Source organism: Vitis vinifera, chromosome 6, assembly GCF_030704535.1.
Source record: "Vitis vinifera cultivar Pinot Noir 40024 chromosome 6, ASM3070453v1".
NCBI classification, from domain to species: domain Eukaryota; kingdom Viridiplantae; phylum Streptophyta; class Magnoliopsida; order Vitales; family Vitaceae; genus Vitis; species Vitis vinifera.
In genome coordinates, this window is record NC_081810.1 from 354,492 (window position 1) to 377,452 (window position 22,961).

At 34.5% G+C, this 22,961-nt stretch overlaps 3 protein-coding genes and 2 non-coding genes across 7 annotated transcripts; 4 read left to right on the top strand and 1 right to left on the bottom strand.

Moving 5' to 3' along the window:
- Nucleotides 1-3,210: 3,210 nt before the first annotated feature.
- On the bottom strand, nt 3,211-4,542 carry LOC100260398 (uncharacterized). The gene has a single exon (XM_002285722.5). It carries the CDS (start codon nt 4,112-4,114, stop codon nt 3,428-3,430), a length of 687 nt encoding a protein of 228 aa, XP_002285758.1. The 5' UTR covers nt 4,115-4,542; the 3' UTR covers nt 3,211-3,427.
- A 683-nt stretch (nt 4,543-5,225) lies between these two features.
- On the top strand, nt 5,226-12,043 carry LOC100265613 (uncharacterized). 2 transcript variants are annotated; one of them, XM_002285721.5, is made up of 7 exons: nt 5,226-5,628; nt 5,721-5,797; nt 5,907-6,041; nt 10,055-10,109; nt 10,209-10,296; nt 11,432-11,530; nt 11,624-12,043. In XM_002285721.5, exons 1-7 carry the CDS (start codon nt 5,354-5,356, stop codon nt 11,759-11,761), a joined length of 867 nt encoding a protein of 288 aa, XP_002285757.1. In that variant the 5' UTR covers nt 5,226-5,353; the 3' UTR covers nt 11,762-12,043. The 2 variants fall into 2 exon arrangements, with proteins under 2 accessions (XP_002285757.1, XP_059593295.1); XM_059737312.1 differs by having other exon boundaries at nt 5,264-5,628; nt 11,432-12,043.
- Nucleotides 12,044-13,963: 1,920 nt separating this feature from the next.
- Nucleotides 13,964-14,040, top strand: LOC132253989 (small nucleolar RNA R12). Its single transcript, XR_009465939.1, has one exon. It is a non-coding gene; the product is annotated as a small nucleolar RNA R12 (small nucleolar RNA).
- An 86-nt stretch (nt 14,041-14,126) lies between these two features.
- Nucleotides 14,127-14,209, top strand: LOC132253981 (small nucleolar RNA SNORD24). Its single transcript, XR_009465931.1, has one exon. It is a non-coding gene; the product is annotated as a small nucleolar RNA SNORD24 (small nucleolar RNA).
- Nucleotides 14,210-16,199: 1,990 nt separating this feature from the next.
- Nucleotides 16,200-22,670, top strand: LOC100243302 (TATA-box-binding protein). Of its 2 annotated transcripts, none has more exons than XM_002285719.5 (10): nt 16,200-16,674; nt 16,917-17,054; nt 17,848-17,935; nt 18,293-18,364; nt 20,700-20,750; nt 20,936-20,980; nt 21,107-21,199; nt 21,658-21,759; nt 21,870-21,943; nt 22,421-22,670. In XM_002285719.5, coding segments are annotated over exons 2-10 (603 nt in total). In that variant the 5' UTR covers nt 16,200-16,674; nt 16,917-16,977; the 3' UTR covers nt 22,422-22,670. The 2 variants fall into 2 exon arrangements, with proteins under 2 accessions (XP_002285755.1, XP_010651403.1); XM_010653101.3 differs by having other exon boundaries at nt 16,925-17,054.
- The last annotated feature ends 291 nt before the right edge of the window (nt 22,671-22,961 follow it).

The window sequence follows — 22,961 nt, forward strand, 5'->3', positions numbered from 1 at the left end:
AAACTTGCATGAGTTACCCTTCAATCCTGTACTCTTCATGCACTTCAATAGCCAAGAAGCCATAGAAAAAGAAAGAACTTAGAATCTTCCAACTTCCAAGTTCCGGGTTCTTCTCCCATGTTCTCAGCAAACAAACATGACACTAGAGAGCTGGAAAAGCAATAAACTAGGGCACAAAAGTTTCTAAATTTGTTCCAATCCCATGGATCACCTCATTAGAATTTGTATATTTCAAATCCTCTTCAAACTTCATGAAATGTTGAGACCATATCACCACCACTGCCAGTTCACCATCATCTCATTAATAGGAAGTGTGCAGGCCAAAGAAAGCATTCCCCTAATGCCTCCTTTATATGTTCGATCATGCTGGTATCATGGTCGCTCAAATTCAGTGTTTCTTCATGAATATAAATATATTGAGTTGATTTTATATATTGATGATATAATGCCTCAGGGAAGTGGCAGGAATGAGATTGATTAAAGGATGTATTTAGTGCAGCATTTTCACACAAACACAAGATTTTATACATAAATAGAAGTGTCAAAGGTAACAACCAGGCAGCCATATATATTACTAATAATAATTTTATATGGATTCCAGAGAGAACAGTATATTCATTAAGTCAGAATCAGCTGCCCAATCAATCTATCAAAGCCGAGTTAAAAGTCATACGTGCAACCCAAACTGGAATGGAAGGCACAAATGCTTCAGTTACAAGGAAGTGTTGAGACACTGTAATGAATCTGTCCTTTATTTATTACAATTAAGTTTTCAATCAGCATTTATATCCCTGCGCACATTAGTTTGAATATTATTAAGCGGGGAAAGACATTTATGTCATAGCCCACAATTAGGTTTATATATGTAACACATCTCATCTTGGGTGCATACTGGGTTCTCCCAAAATCAGTTGAAGATCATTGGAAATGTTGGCAGTATAAGGATTATTTGGGCTTTCATTAATTCATGTAAAGTGGCTCATCTTCTTATCTTCTGGAGTATTTGGAGAGAACAACAGTAAAACCTTTTGAGGATTTTACCTCTCTAATTTCAGCAAGGAAAACTTTCAATTTTCAACTATATATGTTCTGGGTTACTTGCCACCTTATTTGATTTTGTGAATTCTTTGTGTCAAGCCATGATTTGATATCATGTTATCATCTGTTTTCTTTTTGTCCTTGTATACTTTTAGAGTATATTCATTCATAAATTCCTTCTATTGGAGAGGGAGAAGGATGGAGGATGGGAGAGAAAGGGATAGAACAAACTAAGTAGTTAGTCAAAGAATTGTAAACTATGCTTTTCCTTAATCTCGGTGCTCCAAAATAAAATTTCAGTCAGAAGCCAAGATATAATACTTCCTCTATAAACCAATCAATTTTCTCTCAAACTTTTCCTCCCCTGTTAAACCCTTGTTCCCAACCTAGTGACTTTGTGTCATATATATAATAGCAACCTCAAACAGGCTATTTTTTAAAATTTATGTATCGGTGAGGACTCCTAGATTTATCTAGCAATCATTATTATATTCCTTTTCCTTGCCTATTTGAACTAACTCAATGTCATCCCAGCATAGGAATGTCCTTAATAGTTTTACTATATCCCTTCCCCATTCAAAGCATGTAACTTATTTTAAATGAGATAAAATAGTAAACCTCAAGAATGCTAATGCTGATGTCTTGGCATCCCTAAAATCACAAGCTTTCAAAGTCGTTATCAAAGAAATGGCTATACATTTAGTTTCTTATTAAAAGCAAAACAATAAACTCTATATACATTTAGTTTATACAGTTATTTCTGTGAAAAACCTCATTGTTTCAAATGTCCTTGGCAATTCCTTTCCACTGTCTTGGAATTTTAATTTTTGTCGCAATCTTACTGATTCAGAGATTGATCTCCTTCAGAGTTTAATGTCCTCCCTTAGTTCAGTGTTTTTCTCTCTTTCTTTGGCAGATTCAAGAGCATGGTCTTTGTCATCATCAGACATGTTTTCAGTGAAATCTTTTTTCTTGGCCTTGTCAAAAGTCTCAAATCCTATCTTGTTCCTTCCAGCCAAGTTCTTGTGGAGTTCAAAAGCCCCCTCAAAGGTTAAGGCCCTCGCTTGGTTAGTAGCACATGGGAAGGTAAACACCAATGACAAGTTGCAATTGAGAAGACCCTACAAATCCCTCTATCCTCAATGGTGCATTCTTCACAAAGGAAATGGAGAATCGATAGACCACATTTTTCTTCATTACCCTGTTACCATTGGACTTTGGCACAAGTTGTTCAATCTAGCAGGGTTGGCTTGGGTTCCTCCAAGGAGTATTGAGGACATGTTGGTTATTGCTTTTAAAGGCTTGGGGAACTCATTAAGAGGCAAAACACTTTGGCAAATCGCTTGCCTTACTTTGTTATGGATGGTATGGCAAGAGAGAAACAATAGGATCTTTGAGGATAAAGGAAGAATGGAAGAGATGTTATGAGACTTGATTCTGTTCTTTTCCTCTCTTTGGGCCTCTTGTACTGTAGCTTTTAGAGGAGTTCCTCTAAGTGTTTTACAATTCAACTGGACTGCGGTTTGCGCTTCAAAAGTTTGAGAGTGTTGGAGTTTTTCTGTGTTTTTAGTTTTCTTTAGTTGGGTGTTTTATCTTTTGTTCAGTTTTTGTTTTGTAGGAAGGACCTCTCATTCTTCTCTTGGTTTCTTCTCTTTCTCTTGTATCTCTTCTTTCTCCTGTATCTTTTCCTCTATTAATATACTTTTCTTCGTTTCTGATCAAAAAAATAAAAAAATAAAACATCTTGGTGCACTTGAGGCCTTGTTTGGCCAAACCTTCTTCCTTCTATTACAGAATACAACTTATTTCATCGAGTCCCCTCAGCTGTATTGGTACTTTCCCTTAATTTACTGAATAAATTTGACATGCTTTAATAGAAATTTCATATGCCTTCTTATAGAGGGCTTACTTTCATGAATAAATATTTAACATGAGTTTCTCTATCCAGCCTAAAACTACCAGGGTAAGTCCTAGCAATTCATATTTTTCATCCATAGAAGTGTTCCATTAATACGATAGTATACATCTATAGAATGCAAGCTTACCACAGTAATCCATTGTTTTTAACAATAGTTTAATGGAAATGGAAGAAAAAAAGCAAAAATCTCCATGAATCAATCATTTGCCTATGAAGGAATAATAAAACAATCATAATGATAATTTCATGCAGTATCAAGAAGAAGGTGAGCTGGGTTCTCCATTAAATCTAACCATACCACATAAAAAAGTTAACTGAATTAAGATTGCCCGATAAATGTGACTGCTACTAGACCAAAATAGACGTCACTTATTCCATATCAGCAGAATTAGTCTTGAACAATCTCAAAACTGATCATTTATTCATATGACTAAAAGGTGAAAGCATTTAACTATTGAAAAAACTCTTTGCCTATTTCTTGATTCTACGGATTCTCTTAGGCCCCCAAACCTCCATTCTACCTGCTGGGCATCCACAGGGAGCTCTAAAGATGAGAACAGTTCGACCATTTAGCGGGGCCATCCTTTTCAACTCTGCTTCCAGCTCCTTGTGATCTTCCCCCAGTTCCAACGGCTGTAATCCATACGCATTTTTCGGGACTGGCGGCAAGTATTTCACACACTCTTCCGACTCAAGCTGAATGTCAAACTCCACAGCCTTGCGCAGACCTTTGCAGTAAGGATTCCCGCACTTTCTCGCTTTGAGACTTACAATCTCCCACACCGCAATCGCAGTTGCAAACGTGATCACCATCCCCAACACATACGCCACAGGCGCATCACCAATCACATCTCCAACGACAGCAACTACCGTGGGCAGAATCTCCCAAACTTCCCGAAAAATGATTTTGAGATACGGAGCAGTCAAAACAGCGAGGGCAACGAGCGCCAGCAGCAAGATAACGATGTCGATTGCCGCAAAAGGAGAGTGATGGCAAAACGGATGGGCGAGTGGGTTCAGAGAATCGATACGCTTCTTTCCACGAGACTGGATATGATGATCCGACTGCCCTAACAAATCGGCCTTGTTCTTGTGCTGCTCAAACGCCTTGCAGAACTCAATCAAGCTCCGGCAATCCACCATCGGCAACCTCATCATATCCCAAATCACTCGCCGCACTCCCTCCCAAAAACCTCACTCTCAACACTCAATTCAATTCAATTCAGATCAAAACTGCGTCCGATTCAACACAACTCGCCAAATCAAAACTCAATTCAATCCACGATCTGAAGGACCTCAAAAACAACAAATCAATCGCAAAAATCACCAAATCACGGATCGACGAAACAGAGAACCGGTCAGGAAGAAAACCAATATGAAGATGAATGGCGTGATTGCCAATGAGTTCAGTTATATATATTAAGGAGATGCGATGCGACCTCTAAGGCCGTGATATTCATCTGACACAGTCCGGTAACTCTACCTACCCACGTTTCACATTCATGTGCCTTCCAACATTTACTGTGGAGGCGTCCTCTGCCCTCCGATTGGAGTCTCCCACGGGATTCTCCATATCCAACGGCTGACTTTCTTTTAAAACAAAGTCAAAGGTTCATTTACGCGGAACGTGACGTATTGCCTCCATAAATGGTCAACCTCCTTCGAGTCTTAATTATCATTTTCCCATTTAAATAAGAAAAAATAACTAAGGGTAATAATAATATTGCTTCAAGTATAATTAAAATTAATTACAAATTTATATATTTTTCAATTATTTAATCTTTATTTTTCTTATCAACTTTAAAAACATTTTTTTTACTCTTCAACTTTTTCCTGGACAATAAAAAAGAAAAATAATTTAAAATTTCCTTATTTTCTCGGATAATTTTCAAAGGAAAATTTTACAATTTAAAATTTTATAAATATAGATTAAAGAAGTTTATAAGATGATATCGAGAATCCATTTGTTTTCGTTACATGATTTCAATTTGGATAGAGCTAATAAATTATATTAATTAAATTTAAATTACAATAAATTAAGATATAATAAGATTTAATTAAAATGATCTATCGGTAAAAATAAAAATAGGTATTCTAAAAATAATATCTATGGAGTAATTTTTTTATTGGTGTCTAAAGAAAAAGTCTATCAAAATATTTAATTATTTATTAGAATATTTTATGAAAAGTACTCATAAATTTATTTTTTAAAAAAACATATCAAAAACCTGAAGTACAAGAAGAGCGAAAACGGTGTCGTTTCAACCACAACAAAAATATCCTCCGCAAGGTGATAATTTTCGACAAATGTAATGTAATAAACTTAGAAGATATTGTAAGCGCCGTTTCAGAAATCGCACCAGAAAAGCAGAGAGGGAGAAGAGGAAGAAGGGAAGAATGGACGCAAACTCTCTTCTCTGCTCTTCAAATTCGTCAAAACCCCATTTCATTTTCAACTTCAATCACTCTTCCTCTTGTCAATTTCTCACTCCTCTTCCTACCAAACTGTTAATTAACTCAAAATTGTTATCCTCTCCTCGGACCTCTCTCCGCACCTCCGCCCTCACTGTGGAAAAGCCTCTGGACAAGCCTTCAGAGCCCAGGGAAATGTTACCCAGGATTGATAAGAGTGGTAGGTTTTGCAGCCCAAGAGCCGCCAGGGAGCTCGCTCTGTAAGTCATCCCATTTTCTTTCACTTCCTTCAATTTTCTCACCAACCAAACGGTGGCCTTATCGTTTCTTTTTTGCTGGGTTTCATCGACAGACTAATTGCTTATGCGGCGTGTTTAGAAGGGTCTGATCCAGTTCGGTTATTCGAGAGGCGAATGAATGCCAGAAGAGGTAAAGCCTTCATTTGGGGGCAATTGGGCCGGCATTATAGTACTAGAGACTTTGAAGGTGATGGTTGTTTAATTTGTTTGTTTTTTTTTTCATGGTATTTTACATGCAGAACCAGGATATGAATTCGATAAAGACTCACTGTTGGAATACAATCACATGAGCTTTGGAGGACCTCCTGTCACGACGGAGACAGTAGAGGAAGCGGATGAGCTTCTGCGTAATAATGAGAAGGAGTCTGCAATTGGTAAATAAGCATTTGTGCAGTTTAAACTGTGTATGGTGGTTCATCCTACTGCTTTTCTTTTGCCAAGGGTGTCTTTTAGTGTTAAAGAAATATGTGTGACAAATTTATATTGAAAAGAGGTTTTGGATAATTTGTTGTGAACAGGTTGTTTTTAGAATAAATTAAAAATGTTTTTTTTAGAGTATTCAGAGAAATAATTGAAAACATAAAGAATAAGTTTGGAACTTTTGCATTCTACTAAGTGCATGAGTATCTTTTAGGAGAATAAATCGAAAAAACCCTCTTCTATATTTAAGTTTTTAAATGGAATTTTATTATTAAAAAGAATTGCAAAATTTTTTCTATATTTGAGTTTCTAAACAAAATTTTACTCTTGAAAACAATGGCTTTCAGACACTGCATTTTGACAGCTGTTTTGCAAAAATGTTGCTAAATAAGCCCATTGTCTCTTTTGATGTTTTTTTCTTCATGCATTTTTAGCTTCCAAGTTTTACTAATCCACATAGTCTTTATTTTTATTTTTTTTCTCCAAGTTTACATATTTGGGTGTTCTCTTCACATTGCTATGTTTGTATTTAGAATGGTTTTGACCTCCAAATACATCATTTTATGTTTGTGTTTAGTTGATGTAGATATTTTGTTTTTAGTATAAGTTCACATGTGCTCAGGTACTTCAACTTATATTTTGTGGCTAAAATTACTGTGTTAATGCTCTAAATGGTTGCTTGCCTGGTTGGTTTCATGTAATCCTACCAATTCTGTTCATTTCAGCTGGGAAAAGTTGGTGATTTTGAACATAATATTTGAATAATTTAGTTAACTGCACCCCATTATAATGTTTTCCAAAGGAGGTTGCATCGTATGTACCGTGTGACTATTCTCAGTCCACACACCATTTTGGCCCAGGTTTCAAGCAACAACTGTTTGAAGCATTATCCACTATTTCTAGTTGTCCTTCAAGCCTTCCCTTGGCATTAATGGTTTATACTTGGAGGAGAATCTCCAACAGTGAATTATTAATTAATATGAAAATGTCATGATTTTCATCTATCAAGATACTGACAATTCCTCAATGGAGTCTTAAATCCTTAAACTTCCCTATTTGAAAGCATCTCATGTTTATTAGTGTTGAAGAAGACCGAGCATTGGTGATTATTTGCTTCTAGAACCTTGTAGCATGCATTCATCTCTTTGCTTTAAGAAGTTGTCCCTTAGTTCCTTCATTTCTTCTGTTGAAGCTTTTGTCCTCTTGGTTTCTGTGGGCAGCTAACAGCATTTCCAATGCCTTAGCTAAATATAGTGCCAACATCACAATCTTATATATACAGCTGCATATAAAGGTGGTCGTTTCTTTTAGCTGTGTTAGAGAAGATTGGGTTTGGGGAAAGGTGGTGTAAATGGATAAAGTGGTGTTTATCTACTGCTAGGTTTTCAGTTATGGTGAATGGAAGCCCTACTGGATTTTTTTCAGAGCTCAAGGGGTTTAAGGCAACGAGACCCCCTTTCACCCTTACTTATTCGTAGTTGTGATGGAGGTTTTTAGCTGCCTGCTGAAGAGAGCAGTTTCTGGAGGTTTTTTGTCGCCTTGCTCGGTTCGGGGAAGAAAGGGTGAAGGGGTCCAAGTCTCTCATTTGTTGTTTGCTGATGATGCGTTGATTTTTTGTGAGGCAAAGGAGGAGCAGTTGACGTATTTGTGTTGGTTGTTAATGTGGTTTGAGGCAATTTCAGGGTTAAGAGTGAATCTAGAAAAAAGTGAACTGATTCTGGTTGGTAGAGTTGAAAATGTGGAAGAGTTGGCTGATGAGTTCGGTTATAAGGTGGGAAAGTTGCCCTCCACCTACTTAGGAATGCCGTTGGGTGCTCCTTTTAAATTTGCTGCCACTTGGGATGGAATAGAAGAAAGATTTCGGAAAAGATTGGTTATGTGGAAACGTCAGTACATTTCAAAAGGGGGGAGGATTACCTTAATTCAAAGTACTTTGTCCAATTTGCCGATCTATTTTATATTTGTTTTCCAACTGCCTAGGGTAGTTAGAATGAGATTGGAGCAGATTCAAAGGGATTTTTGTGGGGTAGTGGGGCTCTTGAGCAAAAACCGCACTTAGTAAGGTGGCCGATTGTGTGTGTAGAAAAAAGAAAAGGAGGGCTGGGGGTTAAGAGTCTTGGGACTTTCAGTAGGGCTCTCCTTGGCAAGTGGGTTTGGCGCTTTGCAAGTGAAAGAAAGGCCCTTTGGAACCAAGTGATTAGAAGGAAATACGGGGAGGAAAGAAGAGGGTGGAGCTCTTGTGAGGCTAGGGAGGCCTATGGAGTTGGGTTGTAGAAAGCAATAAGTACGATGGGACATCTAGTAACCCCTTTTTTTGGCTTTGTGGTGGGTGATTGTAAGAAGGTGAGGTTTTGGAAAGACAAGTAGTGTGGAACCACCCCTTTGTGTGAGGATTTCCCTTCATTATTTGCTCTAGCAACTTCTAAAGAGGCTTGGGTAAATGAAGTTTGGACAACCGTGGGGGAAAGGGAGGGAAGTTGGAGTCCTCGTTTCAATAAACCTTTCAATGATTGGGAGTTGGAAGAAGTGGAAAGGTTGTTTTGTTGCTTGGATGAGAAGAAGGTTTCAATAGACCTTTCAATGATTGGGAGTTGGAAGAAGTGGAAAGGTTGTTTTGTTGCTTGGGTGGGAAGAAGGTTAGTGTGGATGAGGAGGATAAGGTGAGGTGGATGGATTCAAAGGATGGGATTTTTTCGGTAAAATCTTTATATAGGGCTTTGCAACCAGTTTCTCTTGCTTCTTTGCCTTCGAAGATTATTTGGAACTCTTGTGTGCAACCCAAATTAAGCTTCTTTGCTTAGGAGGCTTCGTGGGGAAGAGTTCTAACCTTGGACTGTTTGCAAAAGAGGGGTTGGGCTTTAGCTAATAGATGCTTTCTATGCCAAACATGTGAGGAGTCGATTGATCACCTCCTCCTTCATTGTGAAAAAACAAGGGAAGTGTGGATGTTACTCCTTTTTTTATTTGGTGTATCTTGGGTATTTCCTTTTTCGGTAAAGGAAACCCTTTTAGGGTGGAGGGGCTCTTTTGTGGGTAAGAAGAGGAAGGTGGCGTGGCAAGTGGGATCATTATGCTTGTTTTGGGTTATTTGGAAGGCAAGGAATAAAATTGATTTTGAGGATAGCGTGTTGTCCATCCAAAGGCTGAAAGCTTCTTTTATGTATTTACTTTGGTCGGAAACCAAATTGTGGATAAAAAATGGTCCTTCGACCTTAATAGATTTTGTAGATTGGGTGTGTTCGCGATGAAGGAGAAGGTTTTTTTGTTTTTTCCTTGTTGTTTTGGTTCCTTTTGTAAGGGGGTGAGTGTCTCTTTTCTGTAATTCTGTGGGTCGTTATTTTAGCGCCTCTTTGCAATACATTTTTTGCTTATTGATAAAAAAAATATATATACAGCTGCATTATCAATCCTTTTCCTTTCTTCACTTGACATATGTCTTTTTCTCTTCCAACAGAGGTTTATCATCTTCCTTCCTATCTTTTTCCATTCGTATTTCAATTTTAGTGTATTTTGATTACCATGGATAGAAAAAACATTGGGCCAATTCAAACTTATGCTTCCATGAATATATTCCCAAGATTGAACTAAATACCATATCATTAGTTGGAAGTTAATGTTAAACATTCAAGTGAGCGGCTTTAGTTAATGTAGGGGTCCTAGGGGTACACCAAGAAGACACAATGCTTAGATGTGGTAAGGAACCTTATATGAAATTAACTAAACCTGGAATGTGAATGAAAATATTATTTGGGTCTCATAAACTATTTAAACTCCAACTTAAACAAAATGTTGCTTCCTAAGGAGGAATGAATTATTTCAGTTCCAGTTTTAATAGGTTTGCTATATGCTATTGGTCTTACATGTTTTGTTCTAATGCTTTCCATAAGTGGTTATTTTCTTTGTTGCCCTTTCGTTACTCTTCTTATTACTGGAGGCATGAACCAAGTTTTTGTTCCTTGTCTTTCAGAAGCAGAAGTTCTTTCAGCTCCTCCAAAGTTGGTTTATGGCAAACTAATTTTGCGGTAAACTTCTAATTATATAAGTAATTAATTTTCACTTGTGTGCATCTGTGTGTGAGAGAGGGACAAGGAGAGCTAACTGTGTTTTATGCCTTTTTGCAGTTTCACGAGGAAACTTTTGGTTGCAGTTGTGGATAAGTGGAACAGTCATGTGCTTGTTATTGACAAAGTTGCCCCACCAAATTGGAAGGTCTGTTTTCCAGTTTTTATTGCATCTGTTTTCCAGTTTTTTATTGCATGACATGCTGGGGTTGTACTATCCTGGCATGGTTCTTTATGTTTAAGAATTGCTATAATTTTTGGGTCACAACTTTAATAATAGAGGATTTACCTATCAAAAAAAAAAAAAAAAACTTCAATAATAGAGGATTTATTTTCCAGGTGTTATGTTTTTCTTCTTTCTTGAAATGTCGACATCCATTCCTATCTTCCCTGCCATGTAAATGCATGGCTTATAAAGGGAAAAAAGAAGTAAACTTGTATGCTGAACCCGTGTTAAGTTCTCTGTTCAACTGTTTAGTTTATTAAAAAATATGATAAGAAAAAAAACACGTCATCCAGAACATAGAAGTAATAAAAAATTGGAAAATTTTCAACTTGATTAATATTTGTATTCTCATGTATAAATATGATTGTTGGTGCTATTGTTATATTAATATACGAGTATGTATGTTTGTTTCTAACTTCGATGATATGTTGTCCCTTCAAGTTTAGACTGCTTGATTTGATTCCATGTGTGTCATGTTTAGCATTTCATCTTGAGACAACTAGTCCAAGCCTGTAGAAGGGAAAATGGTTGTGGCAGACAGCCAGTTAGAACCTTTAGTTGCATGTTACATAACTGAACCCTGGTGGCATAGATTAAGGCTCTGTTGAGCTGTGCTGAGATATGAATGTATACACGATTAGATGTATAATTTTCTGGTTCTATATAATTAGATAGACTATTAATTCATCTCCAACCAAGGTGAGGGAGCACAAACTTAATGCTCTTACTTGTAACACATGCTCTATTGGTTGGTAGCATTGTATTGTTTGAATATCACATCTATGTATGCCTCAAATTGCTATTTTTTCTTTATAAGTAGTCTAGTCTATGTATCCAAGCTTTTTTTCTTCCCTTTTATTCCAAGATTTTGCTTTTACTTTCTTGATCTGCAGAACTTAGCCACTGTATTCCTTTCCTTTTTTCCCATGATTTCTTATGGATCTTGACATCTGTAAGCTACTCATTAGAATTTAGATCAACGAATTTGATAATATGACCCTTGTTAATCTACCAACACCACAAATATCTGATATAAATTTTTTATTGATGTACTCAGAATGAGCCAGCAGGCAGGATCTTGGAGCTCTGTATTCTCCATTTAGCAATGTCTGAAATAGCTGTACTTGGAACACGACACCAGATTGTTATTAATGAAGTAAATTCTTTTTCCTTTTCATTATCTTTTAGTCATGATCTTCCCGTCAAGTGCATTTCCACATCACTTACACTTATTTGGCTGCTCATGAAGGCTGTTGATCTTGCAAAACGGTTCTGTGATGGGGCAGCACCCCGTATCATTAACGGCTGTCTCAGGACCTTTGTCAAGGACCTCGAAGGAACTGGTATAACTCGAGCTTCAGAAACTACACAAGAAGTGGTCAGTTGATTGAAAGCATTTGGAAGCTCCTCTTTGCTATTCCACTTTTAACTCCTGCAACCCGAGTGGATGGAAGAACCTCAATCTGAGCAACTGTTTAGTTTGAGAAAATTTTCCTTGTATTCCTTCTCTCATGGTGGAACTCTGCTGAGTTGTATGATTTATATATGATTTCATGAGACAGAAGAGAACCCCTTCGGAGATGGGTGAACTTTAGTACTTAAAAATAGAACAGAATATTGTATATGATGATGATGACAGAGTCTGATATGGATATTCAATATTGAGTTATTCATCGTCTCCTTTCCTCCCATTTGGTCACAAACATTCCGTTTTAAGATGCATTTTCTAAGAATTTGCAGGAACACTTTTCTAGTAAAACTATTTCCAGGAGGGAAAATTGGAGAGAGTTTCTTGTGAGTCTTTCTTGTGAGTCTCCATTTTTCTTGGTGGGGTTGTGGAAACTCCACCATTTCTTTCCAGTTTGCTGCAATTATTTTTTGGGTAGTTTCTACAATTGGGAAAAACCCAAGATCCAAAAAATATTTTCGAGTTCAAAGGAGTCAACAAAAATGATTGTGAGTTGGGCCTTGGTGGTTCCACAATTAGTTTTCGGGTTCTCAAGCAGGCTTATAAGAGAGCTGTAAAATATACTATAAAGGACATGCCCGAAACTATTTTTGAAAATAATTTTCTAATTTGAGAAATCTTTGTTTTTGTTGAGTATTTTGATGAATAGTTGAAGCTATGAAAAAATATTTTAGGAATTTTTTTCATAACTTATAGAGAATAAATAATTAAAATTTATTTTTAAAAACAGACTTTGGTGGGTTGTGAATATAGAATCTCGGGCTTTGTTTGAATTTTGTTTTGAAAAATAGAAATGGCAGAAACTTTTATACGAAATGTTTAAATTATCTTCCATCTATAAAAATTATTTTAAAATAATAATTTTTAATATTTTAATTTTTTTTAATCAGTTTTTTTACAAATTTATTATTATTTTTTATTTTTTAAAATAAAACATAGAAAATGTATAGCTTCAGAAAAAAATATGGATTTCTTTAGTTTTTTTTAAGATATAAATAAATTATGTTTTAATTTTTAATACAATATTTTATTTCAAGAGATATTAAGAAAATGGAAACAAATTTTTTTTTATATTTGATTTATTATTAAAAAAACATGAAAAATAAATCAAATTAATTGTTTAAATTTAATTTTTATATGAAAAATATATATTCAATAATTTATTAATTTGAAATTTATTTTTATTTTGAGAAAGTAGTGATTCCTAAGTGTGTGAATCAAACTTAGGAATTGATATAATTTAGGAATGGCAATAGGACGGATTCGGAACAGGTCGCCCTCATCCTAACTCCGTTTCATTTATTAAAACATAATTCACATACCCTTCCCGTTTAGTTTTTTTTAAAAAAAATTACTTTTAAAATTTTTAATTACATTAAAATAAATATATTTTATAATATTATATTTTTTATAACTTATTTTATTAAAATTTTTTATTATTATCTATATATTAAAAATAGTAAAATAAAAATTTAAATTAAATTATAGATATAAATTTAATAATAATAATAAATTATAGGTAACTTATTTTAATTACATAAACCCCGTCCCATTAGGGGTGGGACGGGACGGATATCCGAAAAAACTCGCCGTATTGTCATATATAAATTGCAAATTTTTTATTTTACACCTAAGAGTGGGGTCCACCTCTGAATAGAATTGCATTCGAATACGACGCCGTATCAAAGCTAGGGTTTTGCGACTGGGGCTGTTTCATCCTCTATAAAACGGAGCAGCCGAAGCCAGAACAATAACAAAAGCCTCTCTCGTCTGTTCTTTCTCTGATCTGCTAGGGTTAAGGAGGTAGGCGCTGCCGCCATAGTCTATGATCCCTTCGCTGCATATTTATCTCTGTTTCTTCTGGTTATTGCTGTTTTTCGCAAAGCCTAATATTGCAATTCCTTGATGGATTCAAACAATATGGATCAAGGAATCTATCGTTAGGCAACATTAATCTTGTGCTTCTGCCTTTAGCTCTGATTATTCTTCTTCTTTTTTTCTCTTCTGAAACAAATCCATAGAATTTTTCGGTGACAAGGTAGATACATCATACATTTGTTATGTCTATCTCTGATTCGCATCCCTTTTTTCGCTTTTTATTAGAATTTTGAGTGGGAATGGTGGAGGATGATGAAAAAAATCAGACGGATTCCCAATGATTTAAACCGTGATATCATAACCAGCTACTTCTGACTCGCCATTCCCATCTCCTCTCTCTCTGTTTTTGTTTTTTAGGTTTTTTATTTTATTTTTTCCTGTGAGTACCATTTTTTGGGGTAATTTTGGCCCGTGAGGAATGATTAATATTTGCTACTCTTGATGGATGACTCCATCTGATGACCACTTTCCACCAAGATCTCTGAGGCCGCTCTTTCTTTTTCATTTTCGCAGTTTGATTTTTTTTCCACCTTTTTTTCTTCCAAAAATTATCCAGATCTTTATATTTAAATTTTTTTTGCAATCTAATTTTTGAAAGGCAATTAAATCCTAACCCTAATGTCGCCCCGTTCTAGTAACTAGTCCCAAGCTTCTATCAAATTGAATCTATGGATCGGATAATAAGAATTTATCAATTTGCCCTATTGGACCGTAAAGAGAGAGAACGCGAGAGAATTGGTTATATATCATTTAAGCTTTGCTACAAAGCTGAGATATGACGCTATGATCTGTCTATGCCTTGATGCCTTTGTCCACATAACTAAGCCTTAACAAAAGTTCCCCATTATCTTTGCATCACATTTAAGATGTTTTCCTCATTTATGTTTAATTAAAACGGTTTAAGAGCTTCACGGTTTAAGAGCTTCGATGTGAAGCTTAACATTTCCGGTTTTTTATTTTTATAATGATTTTTTAAAAAGATATTTAAAAAAAATTAAATTCATTTGTTTTATTAAATTTCTATTAGACTTATTATATTTTTTATTTTAAAAAATAGAAAATATAAAATACATCCAACATACTACTTGATATTTAAATATCATTTTGTTAAAGAACTTATGTTTGCTTTTATTAATAATGTTTTCTTTAAAATAGTAGATATAGAAAAAATATTGCTATTGTTTTAATGAAGCTACTGTTTTGATAATATATTATATAGTAAATAAATTATTATTATATAATACAAAAGAGATCTTGGAAAAAAAATCATCTATCTTATATAAAAGAATGTTTTTTAAAAAAAATTACGTAACAATTTATTGTTGAAGAATAGAATTTTCCTAAATTAGTCATAGCATTGGTTAAAAAGTTAAATATTTTGATTTATTTTACACAAGCAAATTTTAAAATAAGTAATAAATAACAAGCAATTTAAAATTTAAAAATAAATTGTATTAACAAATTCCTTAATTTTATTTTCAAATTCAATTCTAATAGTTTTTTAAGAGTTTGGTTTCCAGTGATTTTACGAAATGTTTTTATAATCCGTTTATTAATGATTTTATGAAGTATTTTTAATTTTAATAACACTATAAAATTTTAATTTTTCAAATATTATTAAACTAAAAATATTTTTTTTAATTAATTAACAAATTGTGTTTTATAGTGATTTTAACAGGTGTTTATAATCTTTTTTAATAATTAAAAATTTTAAGTAAAACATACTTTTAATTTTAAAAAATGTTTAAAAATGCTTTAAAAAGTATTTATATTGTTTTCGATAACGGTGCTAAAAACACTTTTATAAGAAACACTTTCATTAAAATCACTTTAAATAAAAAGAAATGTTAAACACATTTTTTGTTTTGGCAAAATCAGTAATGAGACTCGGATTAAATAAAATAGGATGAAAATCCAATTAAATTCATTTAAATATACATAAATTTTTTAAAAATTATACCGACAACAACACTTTGGTCACTTATATATTAGTTTTTGTTTTTGCCCTTTATACTTAAAAAGCTTTTCAGGGCGTTTTTTTTTCAAAAAAGTTTTGAAGCGACTTATGAAAAAACTAGTTTATATTTAATAAATTTTTATTTTTCACCATCTTTCCTCCAAATCTTAAAATCAACAAGTGTCCTAGAATATAACTCAATTTAGTGTACAAGTTCCTTGTTGAAGTTAAAAGCAATTTTCTACTTCTTAAAATAGATTTGAAAGATATAAATGCCTATATAGATACTATTTTTTAATACAATTTTCCATTTCAAGTATAGAAAATATATATATATATATATATATATATATATATATATATATATATATATATATATATATATATATATATTTAAAAAACATGATTTTTCATACTAGCATTCCTTTTAGATTATTAAGAGAAATAATTAGAAATATAAAAAATAATTTTAAAACTTTTACATTAAAAATAGCAATGTACCTTCAAGAATAAGTTGTTTTTTTTTTATTAGTATTATAAATTCTCGAAAAAGAAATACCTTACTACTAGACACAGCCCATTGGGTCATTAACGTCAGCCCTTTCACCGACCCGTCCCGAGAGAAGCCGTGCCCGAGGAACTCTCCAACAAAAAAGTGCTACGAAATTACAAATATACCCAGAAAATGCATCGTACAACAGGGAAAAGAAGTGAGGTCAAAATAGGAAAGAAAAGGTAGGGCTGGGCGTTAAGATCCAGCCTCCGCCTCCACAAATTCCAGATCTCTCTCTCCAAGGAACCACAACAAAGAGCTCTTCCCCTCTCTCTATATCTCTCCCCCCACCCTCTTTCTCTTTCTCCATATAAGCCTCTCCATACAAATCTTTTCATATAAAACCACTTCTCCTTTCAAAATTTTGCCGCTCTCCTCCTCAATTCTTCTCCCACTCTCTCCCCGCAGATTTTCGAGCCTTCCAAACCCTAATTCCAACCCAAGGTCCGATCCCCACCTCTGTTTCTTCAGATCTTGTCTTCGCTCAACTCTAATTCGATTTTCTTGATGTTTAATCGGTTCAAGATTGTTATAAACTAATAATGATATCCGAATTCCCTGGAATTAATTTTTTTGACAATTTTTTTTTATTAATTTGTGTATGGGAAGTTAGGGGTTTGTCATTGTTTGTGTAATGTCTGTATTTTTGGTTGAAAGAATTGTTGATATGGGTGATTTGGATGTAGAGGAACAGCTGGTGTTTGATTTGGCGGAGAGGTGGGAACAAAGATTGGTAGTGATTGAAGAATGGCGGATCAAGTTTTGGAAGGGAGCCAACCGGTGGATCTCTCCAAGCATCCATCTGGAATCATACCCACGCTCCAGTAAGTTCCGGATCTTCTCCGTCTCTTTTTGTCTATTCGAACCCACGGAAAGGAGAATCAGAGAAAAGAGGGGAGTCCTGAGATTGGGGTCTCTTTGTTCATTCGAAATTGATTAATAATTTTTCTTAAAATCGATTCGGGGAAGGCCACAACAACGTAATTTTTGTAGGATTGTCTCTTTAGCAACAATACAATTGCCCATGTTATTGACCCGGGTTTGGGATAGGAATTGATGCTGAAACCGAACATGGCCACTGTCTACATATGTTTCTAGATTTGACCTATAAATATTCATGTGAAAAAAGAAAAAAAGAAAAAAAATTCTATCTCATGTTTCGAGTTGAATGGTTAATTAATACCTATGCTTAGCACTCAAAGATCATTCAATATGATAAAACATGATAAAATCGGAAATACCCTTTATCTCATACTTCTCTTTCGATACATAATCTAATGTTTTGCAAAAAAAAAACAATAAAGAATTTTCTCATGTCAAATTCATGCCATGCTATTATTACTTAATATTTGTATTTCATATGGTGAAGGCATAGTCTGCTTTTTTCTATCAAATAAAAAACTCATTGGCGCCAAGTGTGATGGAACGCTAGACGTTTGGTAATTGTTCCTCCGACCAGGATAAAAGATCACCATGATTGAATCTTGGACTTTGCAACAGCCATATGGCCACCTGCAATGGTTTTCATGTCCAGAATTTCAGAAACTGTAGTATTTGTTTCTCTTTCTTTTACTATAGTACTGATAAAAATAAATGGGGCAATGTTTGTGTATCTAGGAATATTGTGTCTACAGTCAACTTAGATTGCAAATTGGATCTCAAGGCCATTGCATTGCAAGCTCGAAATGCAGAATACAATCCAAAGGTATGCTAACTGTATATTTTCTTGAATCCTCTTTTATTTTGTATGTTGAAGTTTACAGAGCTTCACCGTTTTGGAGATTCTTTACCAAGCATGGCTTCTTTATTAAGCATTGATGCTGGTTGCTTCTCTTGGACATTTTTTAATCTTCGTACGCATCCAGTCAAGTGTGTGAGGACGATCTTGCCCATTTCAGTGAGAATGGCTTAAGCCTGCTAATGCTGTTTTAATTGTTATAATCTTGGAACCTTAGATGGCTTGATCAACATCTTAACCTTGTTCCTATTGGAGGAATTTTTTTTCTTTCCCTATTTGTTGCCAGTTTTTTTTATGTATTTTAAATTTATGATGTTCCTGCAGCGTTTTGCTGCCGTAATCATGAGGATAAGGGACCCAAAAACCACGGCTTTGATATTTGCTTCTGGAAAGATGGTAAGTTATGCCATAGCAGCTACTGCCTTTCTTATTGAAAACTGTAGCTACCACACTATCTGCTGCTTTAGATTTGCTATGAATCGTAATTTGACGTCTTTCAAAATTGTGGTTGTTTAGCTCTCTCTCTGTCTAACTAACTATCCATTCTTGTCAAGAAACAGTGTTATTCTGTGTTTGCAAGCTACCTGTTCTTTGTTGACATTATTTGATGAGTTTGTAGTGAGCTGGAGAAATATGGTTGCTTATATGGTTCTGCTTCCTCCTTGCTAGATGATAATTTCCTAGAGATGGCTGGATATTTATCTTTTTGGCAGGATGATGGAAAACAGCCTTTTGATTGAGTTAATTATGTAGTAATTGGAGAAGGAGTTCATGTTATGGTTGTGTCAACTTAAATAAACCATTTAGCATCACAACAGTGAATTATTGCACTTTGATTTGGATTATTAAAGTAGCATGTGGGAAGTGGGTCCCCGATAGTTTTATGGTCTTGTCGATCAGGGGACTGCATTTGTCAAATCATATAGCTTTTAGATGACTGATTTCTCAAATATATATGTATGTATGTATGTATATACTTTCGTAATTTTGGATTATATGTAGTGCCTTCTTGAGTATTGATGTCTCTAGTAATTTTTTTATCAGAGATATCTGTAGTCATATATTGTGTTTAATTAACCCTTTAATTATCAACTAAGAAACTTTTTTAGATATTAAGTTCTCTCTTTTAGTCTAATGATACAATGATGTGGATGAAAGGGAGACACATTGTATACATCGTTCCTAGCATTCGTATTCAAAATAAATAAATAAATTTATGGTATGTCTTCTTGAAGGTGCAGACAAAACTTTAGATGCTCTTTTGGAGCAGAGAAAGTGGGATTATCATGCATGTCCCTGCCTCGATCTCCAAAAGTGTAACTCTGAATAAACATGAACCAGCTTGGTTGTCATAAGCTTTAGCATATGGAATATAAAAATGTGTAGATTACTGAATATTGTGAGTGATGCATTGGATCAAACATGTTGTAACTCCTCCCTGATCAGAAAAAAAAAGAGAAAATTTTGTATCTCTGCCTGGTCCTTTGGAGTTAGGATTAGGGAAGAGTTAATTGGGTAGAGATTTGATAACTTTATAAGTTACATTGTCCCAACTAAGTATTTTGTATACATTAAATGCTATTATAAGTGCCAAGTAAATCTAGTTAATTGGACTTAGATTGGGAAATCAAAACAACAACTGATTTCATGAATCGATTTGTGTCATCTTTTTTGAATAAAAAAGATTGTAATGAGGTACTGATTTTGATCAATCTCTTACCCTTTTTTGTCTGTTTGCTGTCCATTGAGGGATGTTGAAACTATTGAGGGGTTTGATGGCTGTTTGGATGTACAATCTTGGGGTTGGAATGAAGATTATGTGGAAAATAGTTCAATTTTGAGCTTTTTATGTTGATAATGCATTTTTTTAAAATTTTAATTAATTGAATATCAAATTTATTGCTTATTTTACTTTTCAGAAAACGGTATCCAGTTGATTGACAAAGATCAATTGAGTCCTACGAATGTCTTTAGCCAAACACAATACATTGGAATACCATTAGTTTGTGATTCATGGTTCTTATTATATAAATGAATTGCATGTGTTTTCACTCTATAGTAGCTGAGGGGATATCCTCCATGGAACCAAGTTGGCTCACCTAGAGAATTGCTTATTCTTGGAGACAATTAATTTATTATTCATAGTGGTAGGAAGATTGACTGTACCATACTGCACTGTACTAGCATCGAGACATACCTTGTGATGCAAAAGTATTGATTTGAGCTATGTAACAAGTAATTTTCATTTCCATGAAAATTATTTGCATAATAATTGGCCTCCCTTCAGTATATCATTTAGTCTTTTTGGAAATTGGATGCATTATTCCTGCTGGATTTCCGTTTAGGTTGGTTTCATCATGGTGTAAATGGACCAAGTATCTGGAAGTAGACATGTGGAGGATGGGATTGTCATAAAATCCAGCCTTCTTTGGGAATACACTGGGCCCTTTGAATAGAATTTTGCAAAATAATTACCACTTTTTATGCCAGTTATTTATCCCTATTGTGGTGTAGTGTTCAACCCAGGATGTGGGAAATCTTGCTTGAGTTTTTCTTCATTGTTGTTCATCTAATACTCTGTATTTCACTCACTGTGGGGCTATTCTTCTGCCTTTTTATTCCTAGTTCTGATGCTGTTAAAATATCTACTTATACATCTTATATTCTTATGTTCCTGACATAAATAATGGATAGTTTTGTTAGACCCTGACTTGTCATAATGGTGCTTTAGGTTTGTACTGGAGCCAAGAGTGAACATCAGTCCAAGTTGGCAGCTCGAAAGGTATTTGATGCATTCAGTGTGTTTAGTTATCTTAAAAGTTGTAGGTGTAATTTTATCTATCAAATTTAAAACAAGTTGTAAGTGTAATTTACTGGAATAGCAAGGCAATGATGTAAATAAGTTCCATCATCTTATCACAACAATGTATTTCTAATCTTACATGTTTTTTTTTTGTTTTTTTCCAGTATGCTCGAATTATTCAGAAGCTCGGTTTTCCAGCTAAATTTAAGGTATTTATTCCATTACATCTCTCTCTCTCTGTGATGTAGCCAATTTCTGTTATGCTATTCTTCTCCTTGTTTTTTTGCCACTGTTCTTATTTTATATTGACTGCTGTTTTTTATTGTGGGATGTAGGATTTTAAGATTCAGAACATAGTTGGCTCCTGTGATGTTAAATTCCCCATAAGGCTTGAAGGCCTTGCATATTCTCATGGTGCCTTTTCCAGCGTAAGTGATGACATTGTTTTCGGAGTTCAATTATTTATTTATTTTTCTGTAAAAATGTGAACCATACTTGGGAAGTCATGTTTAAACTAAGGTTGGAACACTTGCCTGCTCCATACCCAGCAAAAGGGTAAATTGATTTCATGATTCTAGTATTTGATTTCAGTTTGATCAACTTTGTGTATAGTGGTAAATGTTAAGAATGTTTTGATAAAAAAATGTTAAAATGTGATTGTTGAACTGATCAAATATGACTGATCCTGTGAGACATTTTAAGAAGTGTGAATGAAATGGCTGTACTATTTTTTCCTTTAGCTGACCTGGCATGAACACCTGATGATCTCTAGCTGAGATGGCATGAAAATTTAAATTGAATCATTTTAAAAAAAATCATGTAAATGTTGTCTGTGTTCTCTACTGTGCCTTATTGTATTGAATATAGTTTGGATTTTGTTGGGCAGTATGAACCAGAATTGTTCCCTGGCTTGATCTATCGAATGAAACAACCAAAGATTGTGCTGCTTATCTTTGTGTCAGGGAAAATTGTTCTCACTGGAGCTAAGGTGATGTCATATGTTTGTTTGTTGCTTGAATTCTTGGGGTCTTCCCTATTGGATTTTATATTTGTCCTGGATGGTCACTTAATTGGAATTATTTTATGTCCCAACTTCAGGTGAGAGATGAGACATATACAGCGTTTGAGAACATATACCCTGTCCTTACTGAGTTCCGGAAGAACCAACAATGGTATGTTTACTTGTTTTTTGATTATGCTACTTGAATGTTTTTCCATGATGCTCTGTTTGATTAATCCGTAGGAATATTTGAGGGCAAGAAATGGAAATTCTGAATCTTATTGAGGGTGTTTGGGTTGGTATGGTAGTTATAGAAGTTGGGTTTTTTGTTCTTTTCTCTTTGAATTTTCAACAACCAAATGGAGATTTAGGTTGCTTTATGTTGTGACAGTGACCCACCAAAGTTGACTTGTTTATGAGATATATCACATAACCCTAGAGACTTGATATTTGGTGGAATGGATCTGGGCCCATCACCTTCCAGACCCAGATCACAATATCAAGGACTAAAAGCACATATAGAAAAAGCAAGGATATGAAAGTAAATTCACTGTTTTGATATGCGGTCCAATACTACGTATGTTTTTTTTATTTTTTAACGTTCTTCAGTGAAAAGGTCAACTCATCTTGGTTTTTGTTTTTATGGCAGAATCTACATCGTGGAAATAGCAACCAGATAATGGCAAGTTTTGAGGCACCGTTGTGCTGTGCTCTAAAGCTGTATTGAACTGTAAATAGATGAAAGAAGATGAGGCATCGGTTCTTTGTTGGTTTATGGTTAACTAAGATGAAGGACATGGTTTTTCCTGTCTGAGGAATTGCTGTTTGCATGTAGTGACAAAACCACATTATAAATTAACAAGAAAAATAAAAGATAGTAGTGGACTTTGTTATTGAAACATGAACGCATTTATGGTGTGGGACGTTGAGTAGAGCCTTTAGCCATGCTGATTGAAATGATTCATTTTCTTTTCCTTTTTTCATTTGAAGGAAGTATGATAATTTGTACAAAAATTGCTGTAGTACAGGAAATGTGGTTCTGGAGTCTAGTCAAATGAATGTTTCTTGTTGGGCAACAGATATTTTATTGTGTTATTTTTTATGTGATTTTGGGCTCCATAACTACTTCCCCCAAATCATCCTGACCTTTTAGCCACTGCTGGTTGCATTTAGGAGTGGATGTTCAGACA